The sequence below is a fragment of the Salvia miltiorrhiza genome, chromosome 5, assembly GCF_028751815.1.
Source record: "Salvia miltiorrhiza cultivar Shanhuang (shh) chromosome 5, IMPLAD_Smil_shh, whole genome shotgun sequence".
NCBI lineage: Eukaryota > Viridiplantae > Streptophyta > Magnoliopsida > Lamiales > Lamiaceae > Salvia > Salvia miltiorrhiza.
In genome coordinates, this window is record NC_080391.1 from 2,489,298 (window position 1) to 2,507,093 (window position 17,796).

General features: G+C 33.7%; 3 protein-coding genes across 4 annotated transcripts; all 3 read right to left on the reverse strand.

Moving 5' to 3' along the window:
- Nucleotides 1-3,497: 3,497 nt before the first annotated feature.
- On the reverse strand, nt 3,498-6,004 carry LOC130985054 (WRKY transcription factor 28-like). Of its 2 annotated transcripts, none has more exons than XM_057907822.1 (3): nt 5,267-6,004; nt 4,740-4,880; nt 3,498-4,101 (listed from the first exon to the last, which is right to left on the reverse strand). In XM_057907822.1, exons 1-3 carry the CDS (start codon nt 5,668-5,670, stop codon nt 3,810-3,812), a joined length of 837 nt encoding a protein of 278 aa, XP_057763805.1. In that variant the 5' UTR covers nt 5,671-6,004; the 3' UTR covers nt 3,498-3,809. The 2 variants fall into 2 exon arrangements, with proteins under 2 accessions (XP_057763805.1, XP_057763806.1); XM_057907823.1 differs by having other exon boundaries at nt 3,498-4,089; nt 5,267-5,861.
- A 1,641-nt stretch (nt 6,005-7,645) lies between these two features.
- LOC131024775 (uncharacterized) lies at nt 7,646-8,142 on the reverse strand. Its single transcript, XM_057954314.1, has 2 exons — nt 7,994-8,142; nt 7,646-7,934 (listed from the first exon to the last, which is right to left on the reverse strand). The coding sequence occupies exons 1-2, from the start codon at nt 8,140-8,142 to the stop codon at nt 7,646-7,648; spliced, it is 438 nt and encodes a 145-aa protein (XP_057810297.1).
- Nucleotides 8,143-10,802: 2,660 nt separating this feature from the next.
- LOC130985056 (probable receptor-like protein kinase At2g42960) lies at nt 10,803-15,122 on the reverse strand. The gene is made up of 8 exons (XM_057907824.1): nt 14,419-15,122; nt 13,214-13,925; nt 13,033-13,137; nt 12,811-12,933; nt 12,487-12,657; nt 12,275-12,404; nt 11,931-12,140; nt 10,803-11,567 (listed from the first exon to the last, which is right to left on the reverse strand). Exons 2-8 carry the CDS (start codon nt 13,852-13,854, stop codon nt 11,433-11,435), a joined length of 1,515 nt encoding a protein of 504 aa, XP_057763807.1. The 5' UTR covers nt 13,855-13,925; nt 14,419-15,122; the 3' UTR covers nt 10,803-11,432.
- Nucleotides 15,123-17,796: the final 2,674 nt, after the last annotated feature.

Here is a 17,796-nt window from a genome sequence, read left to right on the forward strand (position 1 = left end):
AATTGCAACACTTTTTGTTTTGCAATTCCAACGTCACAATTATTTTCAGTAAAGGATTATGTAGGATAATTTGTAACCAGGATATTTAGTGTGGATAATGACAAATTATTAATACTGAGTTGGTGTTTGCTATCATGGCTAAATACAGAATATCCTGGTTTAAGTTAATCTTAGGGGGGAGGTGGTATTATTAATCCTAAGAAATCTGGATTAATAATACTGGGTCGTGGGATTAAACCGGGTCATCCGCATTATTACTAAATAATACCAAACATTAGATTAATCTGTACGTACTAAAATTAGCTAATACAGTGTATTAGCCAATGTCAAACATACCCTAAAACGATATTCCTTTACCTATGAAAGGACATAATTCTATCACAGAAATTTTTTTTGAAGATATTATCATCACAATTAAAAATGATGACATTTTATTTCCCAGCCAAGAAAGAGACAAATGCAGTGCACACATACAAATAATTGTCATTTCCCTTTCTTGGTCATCTTATCCTCATTAATAGTCATTATCCTGGTGTGAGAAACGTTCACTTTAACGCCGTTTGCCAAAACAGACATCGTCTATAGTGACCGTCAGATAAATGTTAGTTTTACCCTTTTTTTCAATATTTTGTGGAACCTTTTTTTTTTCAATTTAAATTTTACCCTAATAACTGTTCATATTTTAGGGGTGATTGGGCACTATATATCCCTATTACAACTAGCTCTTAAAACATGTTATAAGATAATTAAAAATAAATAGCCTAGCTCAAGTCATAAAGCCGAGGCACACAAAGACTCTCTTCTGTGAGAGCTTTAGAGTCAAATTCTGCCCGCGTGCGTGTAATTTTTCCACTTTTGTATAGTGTAGAGGTCCCGTGCGGATTGATTATTTGATTATATAATAGATACCTCTTATTTTCAAAAAAAAAATAATTAAAAATTTATAAACCACTAACTAAATAACATTCCGGCTATTTAACATATAATAGAAAGATGAATAAATATAAAATTATGACGTGATGATTGACTTTCCCAACATATGTGTATGGGTTTAGAAATGATATCTACGAGTATATATATTCATGTAATATTGAAAGGGTCAATAATATCAAGCTCTTGAGAAGTCATTTCACGCAATCAGAAAGCAAGCGTGCCTCCACATGTTATGAACTCATGATCTAAGTTTGTAACTACTAATTACATTCAATAATAGTATAAAAATGGCAAATTAGTAGTAGTGAGGAAGATGGCCAAAAATAGTATGTCTAGCTACTGATAGAAACAAACTTTAATAAATTTTAGATCTTATATATATAGGGTTAATTAGGTTACGTGAGAATGACTATTCATGTAAGAAATGAAAATAATAATTAAATTAATATAAATTTACGAATAAGTTGCTTGTAATGCACGAATAATGTATTCAGCCAATATGATGAAAGTTTTGCCTTCTCCAGGCTTCGAAGTCAAGTTTGAACGACTATTCATGCATTATATGTGGTATATTCATAGATTCGTGTTAGCTTTTTCATATATTTATATTGATTTATTCGTTATTTTTATTTTAATTTACACGATAAGTTTGAAAAAATTAATATCAGTTATATATAAGATTTGAATATCTGACGTTGCGGATTTATTTTCATTTTTCACCATATTGATCATATTCATTGGATCTTCTATATATGTATGTATGTATAACAACATAGCATCATAAATATTTCTGAAATATAACTAATTAATTAACTTAAAACATCTCTTATATACTTTGAATTTTGTATTCCTCTATTTATTACATATTTCATCTTCTCCTACGCACGTTTGGTTTCTCACTACTAATTATTACTAGCTTACCTTGTCCTTTTCTTAATTTTTTTTTCTATTGAGTTCCTATAAATTACTTGTAACTAACTAATTGCGGCGGGACTGTAAGTTTGGTATTATAAAATGATAAAAATCCATTTAAAAATTCATATTATAATTTATGTTCCTAAACAATAAAGATAAAGTGATTTAGGGTTCACTAATCCTCATGCACCTCTCCCCCAATTAAAAATATATTTTATTAATTTATAAAAAGCTAGATTCGGTCATATATGATCATTGAGGCACATTTATTAATAACTGTTTTAAATAGAGAGAAAAAACATTTCTAGCCAAAATTTTAAAAGCATATTTATCAAAGCTAAATAGACGACAATGCCCTTCATGTCGCGCAACAATGCAAATTTAGGGCCTGTTTGATATGAGTTTAAAAGCAGGATAAGTTAAATTAATATGGATTTATGTAGTGTTTGATATTATGTGTTACTAATATGGTCAACTCCAGGTTTATCCCAAGACCCTAGCTTATTTTGTGGGATTAACCCACACTAATTATCCCACCTCCCCCATGGAATTAACTCACACTAATTATTCCACCCCCTCCATATGCTACTAATTTAGGTATTTAATATGTTAATCCAACCTATTTCAATGGATATCAAACACTTTTTGGGATTAATTACCAATGATATCAAACACCCATCTGAGATTAGAAATCATGACTAATCCACACTAAATTATCAAGATAATTTATATCCTGATTAATCCAATACTGAAAATCAAACGGGCCCTTATATTACTGCATTAGTCATGCACTAATATAAATTTGCATTGTTGTGCGACTAGTGCAATATTCCACCAATCGTGCAGTAATAAAAGTTTCTATTAATGCCGTTTCAAAAAAAAAAAGTTTCTATTATTGCACGACTGCATCAATACAAATATACGATGTTGCACGATTATTGTCGATTCGTACAATGTTCGTATATAACTTTTAATTAAATTTTTGTGCAGAACATGAATAATTAAATTTTAATCCAAAATGAACGTTAACATTTTAATCTCAACATATTTATCACGTCCAAACTAGAATTCGAGTTCAATCATATCAAATATTGATTGCAAACAGGTCAAAATATTACTCAAATTCATTCAAATTGAGATATCGGGCAAATTAATTAATATCTGGCCTGCATTTTATTTTCTTACCTTCCATTTTTTTTTACTACAACAAAAACTCTGATATAAACCACTTAGGCTGCATTTACTTTGATGGATAACACACAAATTTATGCCTTTAAATACCTCTTTCCATTTCCAACATTTGACACAAAAAGAGATAGCTCACCATTTTTCCTTTCTTATTTTCACTTCAAAGATGGATAATATTATCCATCCATTTTAGGTGTGATATATTATCCATCCTTGAAGTGAAAATAAGGAAGGGAAAATGATGAGCTATCTCTTTTTGTGTCAAATGTTGGAAAAGGAATGAGGCATTTAAAGGCATAAATTTGTGTTATCCATCATTTTTCATGGATAAATTTATCCATCAAAGTAAACGCAGCCTTAAAAAATACCGATGTTTTGTCAAAATCGGTTTCATAGATTTAAAAAAAAAAAAAAAAAATCAGTATCTGAACTAAAAAAATATGCGCTGAAAGAAACCAGTATTTTTGCAGGCTACAAAACCAATTAAAAATCGATTTCTATTAGCATCTTTCATTCATACATATTACACACACACACAATGAAACCACATTTCTTGAAATGTACAAGAATAATACAATACTATGTTCCAATATAAGTCAGAAGAAACTGCATTAAACGCTTCAACAAATTAAATCCACCAATTAAAGCAAGAAACTACTAGTAAAAGAGATGATTAATTAGCTACAATATTTCAAAATCAAGAAGCTCTTTCTCACCATACATATCTGCAGGCTCCGGTTTGTGGAGGAAAGAAAAACTCATGGCGGCGTTGATCAGGCTGGCGGCGGCGGTGGTGGCGGTACGTGGCGGCCGGAATCAGTTAATTGTGTGTAGAAGTTGGTAGCTGATGATGGGTAAAACATGTCTTGAGGGAAAGTGGGAAACGCTGGTTGCGGCGAGAATAGAGACGGCGCCAGCATGGCGGCGGCGCTGCCCCGTAGCACGGCGGGGCTGTGGTGGTTGTGCTGCCCCTCGTAGGTGGTGATCACCACCGTCGCGTCTTGGTACGATCTCTCGATGCGCTTCTTCACGTTGCATTTCTGGCTAGTGCATCTGTAATAACTCCTACATATATATATACGATCTTTAAAATTTCTATTTATCTAACTATTGAAAAAAAAAGATTAATATTGTTTTATATCTCGAACTTTCAGGGTTTTTCCTAAAATATCCCAATCTTTTTTTTTTTCTAAAAAATCTCGAATTTTCAATGTTTTCATAAAATGTCTCGCTATACAAAATTTAGTGACAGAAAGTTGACAAAACCCCCCAATTTCAATATTTTTGAACAATGATGTTCCTAATATGCCATCAATAACAGTGTCCAAAATATTTCATCCGGCGAGATAAGGCATCTTTTCGTCACCGAAGTTTGTACAGCAGGATCTCTTATAGAAAATGTTGAAAGTTTGAGATCTTTTAGGAGAAAACGAAAGTTGAGGACATAAAACAATATATTAACCCGAAAAAAAAGGCAGAAAAATATGTACATTTGGATCCCATACATTTTTAGCCCAAAACATTATGTTTTCCCTTTGCTTAGAAAATGATGATTTAATTAGTTAACCTAGCTAGGAGCAAATCAAATTCAAGAAATGAGTTGAAATTGACCTACCACTCGTGCAACTTGTAAAAAAAAGTGTTTTTTTTTTTTTCTTCTTTTTTTGTGGTAAAGATAGGAAGAAGAAATTAAAATAAATTACCTCGGAAAAGGGCTGTTTTTGACTGCTTTTTGGCCATATTTTCTCCATCTATATCCATCTTCAAGATTATCTACCTCGCTTTTAGTCATGAAGGCAAACCTTGCTTGTCTTTGCTTTTTCCCTTCCTTCTCTTTTGCTTTGCTGCTCATCAAATATATATATATTTTACATATTTTTTGCAGCAATATTTATTGTTGCAAGAGATCACAAATGCACCAGTAGCACTAGCTAGGGTTTCTTCTATTTTCCCTCACACCAACTTAGGTGATTTTTCTAACATTTCTGCATCAATATACATATCTCTCTAGCTGTGAATAACTAGTTGTGTGTGTATGCATATTTTTGGTGTAGAATTTCAAGTGTGAAGAATTATCTTCAGCTTTGAAAATAAGCTAATTAATTAATTAATATATTAATATATCACCAAACCTAACCGAAAAAGTCCACAACTCAACTGTAACTAACGCATGTTCAACTATTAATTTTTCCCAATTCAATTACCACCAAAAAAAAAAAAAAAAACATACACATTCTTAGATTTGCCATCTCGAACATCCTTCTTGCTTTTGGAGGAATCCTCTTCAGCTCCAGCCTCCTGCGAGGAAATCGACGCCGACGAATTCGGCGTCACCGGAATATTCTCACCACCACCACCATCGCCGCCGCTGCCGCCGGCAACATCGTTGGAATTGTTACTTGTGTTGTTGCAAAGTGGTGGTGGATCAAGTGGTGGTGAGAGGGTGTTGTAGCCTTGCAAGATGTGGTGAAATTCATTAGGGTTTTGGTACATAAAAGGGCTGAAATTGTTGTGATCTGTGACTATGGGAAATGCAAACCCTTCTGATAGCATGGTGTGGTTGTGATCAACATGGTCATGGTCAAATTCGAAAAAGGGATAATAGGGATTGATCTTGTTTGGATCATTAGACATGGGATTTATCAGTTTTTGAGGGAGGATTTTGGGGTTAAGGAAACAGAAATTATGATTATTATAATGATAATGATATTGTGGCTAGCTAGGAGGAGTTTGGACAAAGAGAGTTTGGTTTCATTTGTGTGCTGGAGATAGCATAGCTTGTGCTTTTTGGCATACTTTATTGCCTTTCTTTTTCTTCTATCATCATTTTTTTCTAGAGAGAGAGGGAATTGTGAGAGGGACATATGTGGATAGTGATGTTGAATACTATGCGCTTCAATATTGTAGAATATTTAGTGAAAGAGTTTTTTGTTTGTGTTTTAGTTTAATCTTGTTTTTGTGTTGTTTTGGTGAGGATGCTACATTTGTTTTTCTCCTTTTACAGAGAAATAAAGACTTAATTCAAGCGGTAAAGTTGAGGCATCATAAAATTCTTCTTTGCGAGGATTTTTGGATTCAATCTCATCTGCATGTAGTGTAGAGGTTTCGCCTACATGAGAAACAATTAGTAATCGACAAAACTTTCTCTCACTATGAGCTCTTCTTGAAAAATGATTAGTACTCTAAAAAAATTAATTATGTGAGCTCTTCCTCGCTATGAGTTCAATTCCTTATAATTAAGAATAGTAATTCTCGACAAAAATTAAACTCGTGTGAGCCCTCCCTCACAGTGAGCTCTTCTTTAGAATAATTAAAAATAATCTTTAATTGTGTGGTGCAAAGGCCTCGTCTGGATAAAATTCGAATAGTACTCGACTAAAACTTGTGAATTTAAAATTTATCACAATTTTGAAGAATTTTAGATGTGAAAGTATCTTCTATCAAAATGAATAAATTCTATACATATATATTAAATTATTTTCACGCGATATACCTTGATGCTCTATGTCTAATGCCGAGAGTTGGTTGAATTAATCCTTCCACACATGCAATAATTATTTCATCTTGGCATCTTTTAATATTTGGCCAATAACATCCCATATTGACATAATCCAAAACTACTTAGAGCTCAATCAAGCACCTCCTCACTCGTGTTCAAAAGAGTCTAGCTAATGCTAATTTTACAACATTAATTATTATTTTTTCTTTTTTTTGTATATATTAATCAGTTCTTACTTCTCATTAATTAGAATGAGAAATGAAGAAACTAACTTAACATTGGGTGTGTTCTTATCTCATTTTCAACAAAAGAGAAGTTCACCATTTTCTATATATTTTTTTAAAAGAGAGGGTTATTAAAAGTAAAATGTGAGCTATGTATAAAATTACCTCTAACAATATTTTTGGCACATCAATTGAATTGGTTAATTTTTGGTATTAGTTAATGTGTCCAGATGGTCTCAGTGGGCTATACCCCATCTCATAAGGAAAAACAAAATTTGGATTTCTCTCTTTATAATAAGCTTACATAGCTATTCATAATTCTTATTACAGATGTTATTCGGGCAAGCCCAACTATTTTTAATTTGGGTCATTCAGGCTACTTTTATTTCGCTAAAAATTTTCGATCCTAACCATAAATTTTTTATTTTCGGGCTAATTTATCGGGCTAAAAAATTTACAAAACGATGAATCTTTTTTATTTATCTTTTCAAGAGCTTATAAGATATAGTTTTTTAAGAGCTTATAAGTTGTCAAAGTGTTTGGATAATTGAGTTTATAAATTAGAGAGAGAAGTTTTTTACTAGATGGAGATTGGAGAACACATTTTTTTAGAGAAAGAAAATCGAAAAAAACGAACTAGAATGATATACGATGAAAATAATAAATTATAGTTGAAAAATACTTATAAAATGATTATTGCATATAAGATCATAAAAAAATAAATTGGGACAGAGGAACTTATTTTTTGGGGAGCTTATTTTTAGAGCTTATAAGCTGTTTTGGAGCTTATTTTGTCAAACACTTTGAAAGAGCTTATAAGCTATTTTGAAGAGTTTATAAACTTAGTCAAACACCCTCTTAAATCAATCAAAATATACTAAGATGATCAAAGATTTATAGCATGCACCATATAAACATTTCCTCTATATATAAATGACCTATTTTGAGCTCCAACACACCACAAATGGCCCTCCACCTCCAAATCCCCCTTCACCCCCGCACTCTCCCACACAAACTTGAACAACCCCATGGCCGCATCCAGCTGCTTCACCCCGCTCCTCACCACCTCCTCCTCGTCCACCGTCAAGATCTTCCCCGCGTACAAGCACAGCTTCTGCCCGATCCCAACGACGTGCACCCCTCCACACACCCCCAGCTCGACATCCACAACGGTGCTGTGTGCATCAAGAGAGTGAACAAGCATTTGGAGGAGTGGCCTAATGTCCTCGTCAACCTCCTCTGCACCAAACGCTCTTGGTAACGACTCGTGTCGATCAAGACGTCCCGTATCTGGAAAAGCCCTTCTTTCATCAGTTCAAGCTTTGATACATGGAAGGTCAGCTCGCTCTCATCGCTCAAGCAGATCACGAGATCAATGCACATCTCGAGAGCATCTCCCCATTGGGGGGAATGCGTTGCGTGATCTGCCCCCGCCGATGGACTTGAATGTGCGCATTTTCTTCTCGATCTTCGCATCGAAGATTCTAGAATGATCGCTGATGCTCACGAGCCTCCCGCCGATCAGGTCGAGCTCTTTCAAGGAATGGCTCCATTTCTTCTTCTTGGAGAAGGCGGCCTAGTCCTGGTTAGAACTGTGCAGCACATTGCGCGCCATTTTGCTTCTTAGTTTCTTGCAAATGGCTACTCCACTTCACGCATTGGGCTTACATGACTGAAAAGTTCACTCGGGCATTTCGTCGAACAGGTTGTGAGCATCCTTTGAAAAGTAACATAGGCCTATTTCTGCAAAAAAAAAAATATGCAGTCGGAATCATATGAAATAGAAATAATTATAATTCATGACTAGATTTTGAAAAGTAAATGAATATGATAAATATATTCGTATAGCTTACCATTTAATAATGTGTCGGTATTATCAAAACCCTTTTCCCGAAATTAGCATATCATTTTGTCTGAGTTATTACTCAGAAGAGAGTGGTCACTTTCGAGATGTACGGAACGGACAATAATGATTTCCTTTTATTTTCTTTCTTTTATTCTCATGGACAAAACAAGATTTTTCTATAAACAAAAAGAAAATTGAAAAATAAGAACTTCTTTTAGGCACACTCTGGGAGTATATGCAGTCATCTCATCTTAATTAGATTCTAATTGTGATTGGTGTATATATATACAATATATTATCTCTTATCTCTCATGTGATGCACATGTATTATATGTTTTTAATGTGTAAAATTTAACATAGTTTGATAAATAGAAATAATTATAGATATACTGTATTACTTAATTTTGGCAAACATGATTTTCCATTTATGGAAAGTTCATTATCAATTTCTTTTGGCATTTTAGTAAATAAAATCATGAATTATTTCAAAGTTGTAACTTTAATATAACTTTTGAAGTGTGAGGAATTAAATCACTATATTTTTAATTTTTACAGTTATATTCCTACATTTTTTAGATCATTAGAATATTGAATCGGAGTTTACGTGGATTAGTAAAGAGGGCGTTGTTTTTGTGAGGCTTAAATGACGCCATTTTTTACAATTTCAATTAAAAATTTCTCCAAATTATAAATGAATTGTATCTTGTATTTGCACCATAATTTTCAATATTCAACAATTTTATAGGAAAACGACGTCGTAACTATTACGTGATGATCTAATCCATATAAACTTCAACTCAACAATTTGATGATTGAAAAAAAATGGCGGAGACGAAATTGCAAAAATAAAAAAAAGAGTTAATGGGCTCAATTAGCACTTCTTGGATAAGAAAAGGAAAAAATGTCCACCCAAATAAAAATATGGAAAAACTAGCCTTTTTTAATGTAAATGTACAATTATACCCTTAATACTGTTACACACTTTTTCGGAAAAGTGTGTAATAACGTAAAAGTGTGTAATTGCAAAAAAGTGTGTAACAGTGTAAAATACAATGTTACACACTTTTTCAAAAATCGTGTAATAGTGTATTTTACAATGTTACACACTTTTTCTCAAAAATGTGTAATTACGTAAAAGTGTGTGATTGCGAAAAAGTGTGTAACAGTGTATTTTACACTGTTACACACTTTTTCGCTTATAAAATGTGTGTAATAGAGTATTTTATACTGTTACACACTAAAAGGGTATTTCAGTCAAAAATGCTATTATTTCCATATTTTTATTTGTATGGCTAGAATTTCCTATAACTAAAAGGTTTTGGCTAGAGTAGGGTGCTGCCTCTAAAAAAAATGATAATTTAATTTACCATGTTTTAAAAATCACGTTAAAATTACAAATTCAGAATATAATTCTTTTGTTGTAACAGGTTCTTTTACCTCTATGTTTGATACTATCCAATCTTTAATTAACAAAACTAACGGATCCATTAACTTTTAACTTTATACTCCCCCGTCTCATAAGAGTGTGCATTTCTTTCTATTTTGGGATATCCACAAGAATATACATTTGCCATTCTTACTCTTACTTTATAATGGATCATTTTCTCCACTCCTAATACACTCATTTAACATTTTATTAAATATGTGCCACCAAAAGTGATGCACAGCCTTATGAAACGTAGAGAGTATTATTCATATATTTATATAATAATAATATTATATACATATATTGTGAACAATTGAAAATTGGTGGGAATCAGGGACTTCTTCTCCAACTTATTCACACATATTATGTGTATTTATTTACATCATATATTAAATTAACTCTCTTGCCAAAATGCCAAAATCTTTAATTCCATATGCATAAATTTACATTAATGGAATCTCAATTTCATGAAAGAATGATTGGTGTATAAAATAAACAATGCAGAATGCATGCAGAGGAGTCATCTTTAACTCTATTCTTCCACTTTCTCCCAAGTCAGATATCAAAGTATCTAACAGCCTCACCCAAAATAAAAAATGATAATAAGAAAAAGTATCTAACACAATACAATGTGACACCAAAAAAATAGATTGGGGGGGTGGGTGGGCACTGGGTTGGGGGGGGGGGGGGGGGGGGGGAATTAGTGTCATAGCCCTATCTACATGATTATAACTGCAAATGCCCAGAAGAAGAAATCAAAAAACATAGCCGTTGTGAGTCAAATCTATTTAAATTAGCAAACAAAATAGTAAGGAAGGTAACTAGCTAGCCCATAACTCCAACATTGTAGGGTACAAGATTCTGTCTGAAACCTAAGCCCATGTTTGCACATTCAAACCTCAGATTCAACAACACTACTTTTGAAAGACATGTGACCAATCAAAGCCTCTCTCTCTCTCTCTTCAGAATCTCAGGGGCCTGTCCTAATTTCTAGCAAAGAAGAACATCTGATGTAGCAAGAGTTTTACACAGATTAATAGTGCAAGAACAATGTTTCTGCCTAAAATTTATATAAGAAGATGTAGATATAAACTGGGGTGCCGTAGTCCTCACCATCAACGAAAGACGAAATGAACTCGGAAAATAGAACGATACCATAATGTTACAAAAGATGGCCGCAAGCACGTTAGCCGCCGTGGTCTCACATATGCTCGAGGGGGTCGTTATTTCGAAAACAGATCGATGCCCAATGATTCAAGATTCCAAACTCTGGGCCTGCTGCTGTTCACAGTCACTCTGTCACTGGAGGAATCTTTCCAGAAACAAACTTAGAAAATGTTGAATGGTAGGGATGTGTCACTGAGAGCTCTAAAAAGTCATCTTTTTTTTTTTTTTTTTCTGTCAGTTTCTATCCATTGTCTTAGAAGTGTGGCTTTCGGATGGCTCCACCCTGATTTCCAGCTCAGCCGAACCACTGGCCTCCTTCATCGACTCGATCTCCATGCTCGTGGTCCGACTTTTCCTATTCCGACGATCCTGCAGGTAATGAAATTAGTATCTAGGCGAATCCATCAAACGGACACGAAAGAGTTCATGTATTCGACAAGTAATGCAAGTAGATATGTTCAATATGTGTAGCTATGATGCTAAAAAAGTACTCCCTTCGTCCACAAAAAATAATCCTAGAAAATAACGACACGGGTTTTAATAAAAATAGTTAAGTGTATTGTGAGTTGAGAAAGCGGCGCCACCATATGATAGAAAGTTTCTAAAAATGGAAATGGACTAATTTTTGTGGATATACCAAAACAACAAAATGAGACTATTTTTTTGTGGACGAAGGAGGGAGTATATATTATCTCACATTAATTGACAAATCTAGGCCAGAGAGATGCTCACCTCACGATAAGGAAATTCATCGGTCTCCAGCATACGGACAACCTGGCTCATTTTGGGTCGTTTCTCCGACTCGGGATCTACACATCTTAGCGCAACCAGAAGTGCACGTTTCAAAGCACGGGTAGTAGGCTTGACTTCAAGGCTAGAGTCCACGACTTCCTCCGCTCTCCTGTTCCCAACCATCATTTTAAGCCACTCGACGAGATTAACCTGCCACAGACACAATTATGGATTGTTACTCGAAGAGGATGACCAGCTTCCCGGTCACTCTGTCTGGAGTAGCATACATCCCGGTTCACTAAGAATTTACTAGCTAATGCGTATAAAAGTAATTAAATTAGCACCTCATTGGCTGGACGTGCGTAATCTACTGGATCTCTTCCGGTGACAGCTTCAAGAAGTAGAACACCAAAACTGTATATGTCGCTTTTTTCATTCAGCAAGCCGGTATTTGCATATTCAGGAGCCACGTAACTGAAATTAACAAAAGCACCTGATTATTATGAGGAAAAACTACATCAACAAAAAATATCAGAAATTCAAAAGGCAAATATACCCAAAAGTTCCCATCACCCTCGTTGTTATATGGCTTTCCCCAGACTCCAGCAGCTTAGCCAAACCAAAGTCGGAAACTTTAGCATCGAACTCGTTAGTGATCAAGATATTACTTGATTTTATGTCACGATGTACAACTTTTGGTTCTATAGCTTCATGCAAATAAGCTAGTCTGCATAACAAAAACGGTTAACATTTTAGTTAGAAATTGTTAAAAACAGTGTGCCCCGTTATACCTTAAACAGTTTGATGTCAGGGAATTTTCTATGAAGAAAAGTATAGTGCAAGCTGCAAGAGATTAAAAACAAGAAAAAAGTTCACTTACGCCTTGGCGGTACCAAGTAGAACCTTCATACGGGCTTCCCACGTTAGGGAGCCATGCTGCTTCATTGCCCCATGAAGCCACTGCTCGAGATTTCCATTATTTACATACTCGTATACCAACATCCTGAAAATAGAAGTCATGCCGCCCTATCTCAAAATGCAAACAAAGAAACAGCAAGAAAACCAGATTTAAAAGCAAAATTACAGCACTATAGAAGCTAACCTCTGAACTCCTTCTATGCAGTAGCCAAGAAGCCTCACTAGGTTTTTATGCCGAACGTGACCAATGGCCTCAACTTCGACCCTAAATTCTTTCTCCGCTTGACCTCTGCAATTCAGCACGTCATTTATCAAAAACAGAGTTTTCAAAAGCTGAAGATAGGAAACCTGATGAGGATACTCACAAATTATTAAGAAGCTTCTTAACTGCCACCTCAGAGCCATTGACCAGTTTTCCCCGATAAACAACCCCATAACCACCTTCCCCAATGATATTTTCTGCTGAAAAACGATTGGTTGCAATTTCAAGATCTCTAAGTGTGAACCAGTGGCCCCACCCAAGATGAGATATTTCTGGCAAACCATTCAAAGGAGACGCCATGGCAAGCCCATACGACATTGAAGATTGTTTACGGGCATTACCAGAACTCCCCTCCTCTCCTGACTGAGAGCTATGATGATGAACTGAACTGCTCTGGCTGATATTATCAGCATCACTTGATTTACTCCTACCCAAATGAACTAACATCTTCTCCGTTTTCTTATCACTAGATTTGTCGTTAATAGTCAAGTATAATGTTTCTGGATGATCTTGCGTGCTTTCTTCCGCAACTCTATCCACCCTGATATCTTTTGAGATGTTAGGAATCTGGCATATAGAGTACTTATCCGAGGTTCTTCGAGATCTCCGTTGGAACATGATCCATATTGATAAGATCCCTAGAATTAGAACTATAAACGCACCCACGCATATGCCAATCAGAACCCAAAGTTTCAGAGCCCCATACTTCTTCGATAACTCAGAATTTAAACTTCCAGAAGTCATTTTCTGAGATTTTAGCACAAGGAAGTAATCTGCACTCAGCAAGTCCTGAACAAGGACTACTTCATTGAACCCTAAATTCGAGAATCGCATCACATTATCAGAAAACACACAAAATATAGCAATGTGCATCTAAGAGCTCAGTGGTTATACTGTAAGATGTCCCTATATCAAGATGTCAGTATAAACGAAACATCAACAGATTCAATGCTGCTAGACTTCTAAGTTCCTAAACAAACTCAGCCAAACAAGAAATGAGCTGACTGTGATAACACTAGTTAGCAGTATCAACACACACATCTTTCTTTATCTTCAAGAATACTACAGTTAACCTATTACAAGAAGCCTTCTCCACATATAAATTCTACAAGCATAACACATTCAACAGCATTACAAAAATCTATGAGCTAAAGAAAAACTAAACCACCATTGATCTACACAGATTACAGGCTCAAATTCAATCCCAAATCTAACAACTTACTCAAAATCAAGAAAATGTGTGGCTTTCCATCCAAGCAACAGAAACATAAAGGGAGAGAAACACATCTAGAGAGAGAAAGCCCTCACCTTGGCGAGTGATCTGAACTCAACCACCCTGATCTTCCTCCTTGAGAACCCAAAGAAGCGAAGAAAGTGCACTTTTCTGTCTCAGCAGATGCCCAATGAGCATAGATACCCCAATGCAGAGATGGAATACCACAAACCCACCAAAAAAGAAAGGGAAAAAAAAAAAGAAGGAAAAAAAGAGTATCACAAAAGAAAGATAAGCAGCACAAAGAGTAGTTTAGAAGTAGAAGGTTGTGGTGTAGAGTGGGCCAAGTAAAATGATAACAATCATGCAAATGAGAAAGCAAATTTCTTTTTCTTTCTCGAAACAATGGCAGACCAAAAATCCAATCTTTGTGAGGCGGAAGAATTCATCTTTTTTCCCTTATTTTGTTGGGCTTTGAATGATGGGAGGAAATCAGAGCTGTGGGATGTCTAATAAAAGCAGAGATGAGCGAAATGGAAGGTAGGGTTTTGCGAATGTGGGGGAAAAGAGGCACATCAGTAAAGCTGTAAAGAATGCTTGGTTTGCAATGGAGGAAAACCAGAGAGAGAGAGAGAGAGAGAGGGTGAATAGTAAAGGGAAAGCAAAAATAAGGTTAGAACTTAGAAGTAAGCCTGCATTTATAGCAATGGTGTGAGAAAATAAGAAAAAGAATAGTGTTAATGATAGATAAAGTGTGAAATCTAGACAAAAGTGGAATGTGAAAAAAAGAAAAAAAAAATAAAAAATTATGATGGTGTGTGTGTGTGTGAGAGAGAGAGAGGGTCAACAGAAGGAACAGCAAATCTAGGACTATTGCAGAGCTGCATTTACAAGTTTGTCCTTTTTTGAGGATGTCATCTGTCTACAGTGATCTTATGCTCTGAAAAATGAATTATTTACCATTTAAGGACAAATCTTTTATAAATAGATATCTTATGTATATCGGAGTATGTTTGTATGGTACAAATATACATAAAAAAAATTCATATGATATTTAAAATTATGCCTCTAATAAGATATTTATAATTATCACATTAAAAAGTTTGTGTGTGTCTTCATCATTCGAACTTTTGTATAAATAATTTTGTATTCTTTTTATTGTACATGTGCTATATGTGGAAAATTGGAGATCAATCAAAGTGGATTATGATTATTCGAACCAAATCGAATTTATTATTATTGTTGTTGTTGTTATTATTATATAAACTTGCATAAGATATTCAATTTAAAGTGAATCAACAAAAACAAATTTTGTGTAAAGAAATAGTACAAATATGATATTGACGATTCAAAATATATTTTGTTCGGTGACAAATATGTTAGTCAGTCGACCTTTGCCTGGCTAATGGACTAGCACATTGATTAATGTATTTGTTGGCCGATAAAATATATTTTTAACAATGTTAAAGTGTTATTGATTTTCATGTAAAATTTATCACAATCAAGGATTTTTTTTATTATCATTTGACTTCAAATACAATTCAATTCACATGATGTATGTGGGATTTGAATCGATGACTTTTTATAAAAGAGCAATTTTGATGTCTCAACTCTCAATTTTATCGTTTGCGCTAGACCTCCTCAAATTGAACGATATTGTACGAATATTATTGATTTTGGTTAATCTGAAATTCAATATACTGTTTCAAACTATGACTATTTTTGCGATAATTTCGCAACAAAGAATATTTGAAATTAGAGAATTAAGCTGACCAAGTTGTTTGAATTGAAAAGGCTAAAACTTTTTCCAAATTATAAAATGCAAGTCTAAGTTATTGATTACGCATATTTGTATGTAATTTTTAGATTTCAGCATATAGTTTATCATGGTTTTGATCTTGTAACATAAAATATTATAAATAAAGTTAATGATACTCCTTCAGATATAATAAAAAAACTATGATTGTGTGCGTGTGTTAACCAAGCGGTAAGAAGTTATATGCCTAAGGCCAAAGGTCTTGGGTTCGAGTCCTCTGTGGCGCGGCCTGTTTTTCTTTATTTAATATTGTAAGTTCATAAAAAAAAAAACATGATTAATCATATTCTTTGTATCAAGTCTCAAGCCAACTTCTAAGTTATCTCCTTCAGATATTATTTTTCCTAATAGTTCAAGTATTCTTTTAGTTCTAATTATATAGTTTTTCTTTATATACAATATGACAAGGCCAAGTATAAAATATGATTTATTTTTGTTTGATTTTTCAAAGAATTTCTTAAGTTTGAGACTGCGTTAGTGTTGTCCGACACCCACAAATCCACGATCTATTTAGCATTTAATGTGAATGAAAAGCTTAATCAATGTGTAATCATATCGTTAATTATTTCCTCATATCACACTAATAAGAGAGTCGCGAATTTATCCTCAATCTTTCCATATTAATATCTATATCTATATAGTATATAAAAAAGGAATTGTTCACTGTCGTTTAATTTCTATGCACTAATAAGAGAGTCGCGAATTTATCCTCAATCTTTCCATATTAATATCTATATCTATATAGTATATAAAAAAGGAATTTTTCACTGTCGTTTAATTTCTATGTTCACCGTGCATCACACAAATGGACGTAGTACTAGTTAATAAGAAAAATCAAGACCTATAACTTTTTTCCTTTTTGAGTTGCATAGACAAGTCAAATGTATGTTACTACATTTATGAATTAAATATATAGGAAATGTTTCAAATGAGACTCTTTCTTAATGTAAAAATTGTGAGAACTAAATATAATGTAGAAACTTAAATGTCCAGTGCAGTAAAATTGTACGTGTTGTGTAATAAATTGATTAATTCAAAAAATGAAAGTTTTTTCCTTTATGAAATGCGACTATAGATTTTCAAGATCCGAGGGTTAAAAACAATTCTTAATTTATGTTTTAAAATAAACTTTATTTTATCTAATTCCATGATATATATACATATATGTGTAGAGGTATGTGAGAGTAATGGTCCTAATGGATTGATGTTTTGATCTATTTTTTTATGTAGCATATTTTGAGATTATTAATCCCATCCCTTCCAATAAAGAAAACTAAATAAAAATAAATGAACTATACTTAACATTTTGATGATATTATATATATCTTGTATTTTTAAAAAAAATACTATATATAAAGGTAGTCAAGGATAATAAGGTCATTTAGCAGTAAGTGGAGAAATGGGGTGTGATTATGGTTATGGAGATAAAGAAGGGCAGTAGCTATTGGAGGAATGAAGAAAGTCTTTGATTTGAAGCATAACCTATTAATTAAAGCATAACACACAAATCCCTTTCCATCTCTATATACTTAACTAACAACAATTATTAATTAGTTGAAGGGTACCATTTTCCATTTTTAATTCAATTTAATTACTCTTCCCCACTGTTGTGGCTCATTACTCCAAGATCTTTTCTTTTTTCTTTTTTTATGCATTT

What these genes read in the sequence shown, in the direction of transcription:
- LOC130985056 (XM_057907824.1), bottom strand. Translation starts at nt 13,854, where the DNA reads ATGACTTCTGGAAGTTTAAATTCTGAGTTATCGAAGAAGTATGGGGCT. An exon ending in CTACTTGGTACCGCCAAGGC is followed by an intron (nt 12,658 to 12,810) that starts GTAAGTGAACTT and finishes TTTGTTATGCAG; the next exon opens with ACTAGCTTATTTGCATGAAG. An exon ending in AGGGTGATGGGAACTTTTGG is followed by an intron (nt 12,405 to 12,486) that starts GTATATTTGCCT and finishes TGTTAATTTCAG; the next exon opens with TTACGTGGCTCCTGAATATG.
- LOC131024775 (XM_057954314.1), bottom strand. Translation starts at nt 8,142, where the DNA reads ATGTGCATTGATCTCGTGATCTGCTTGAGCGATGAGAGCGAGCTGACC. An exon ending in GAGCGTTTGGTGCAGAGGAG is followed by an intron (nt 7,935 to 7,993) that starts GTTGACGAGGAC and finishes TGATGCACACAG; the next exon opens with CACCGTTGTGGATGTCGAGC.
- LOC130985054 (XM_057907822.1), bottom strand. Translation starts at nt 5,670, where the DNA reads ATGTCTAATGATCCAAACAAGATCAATCCCTATTATCCCTTTTTCGAA. An exon ending in GATGGCAAATCTAAGAATGT is followed by an intron (nt 4,881 to 5,266) that starts GTATGTTTTTTT and finishes TTTGATGAGCAG; the next exon opens with CAAAGCAAAAGAGAAGGAAG. An exon ending in AAAAACAGCCCTTTTCCGAG is followed by an intron (nt 4,102 to 4,739) that starts GTAATTTATTTT and finishes ATATATATGTAG; the next exon opens with GAGTTATTACAGATGCACTA.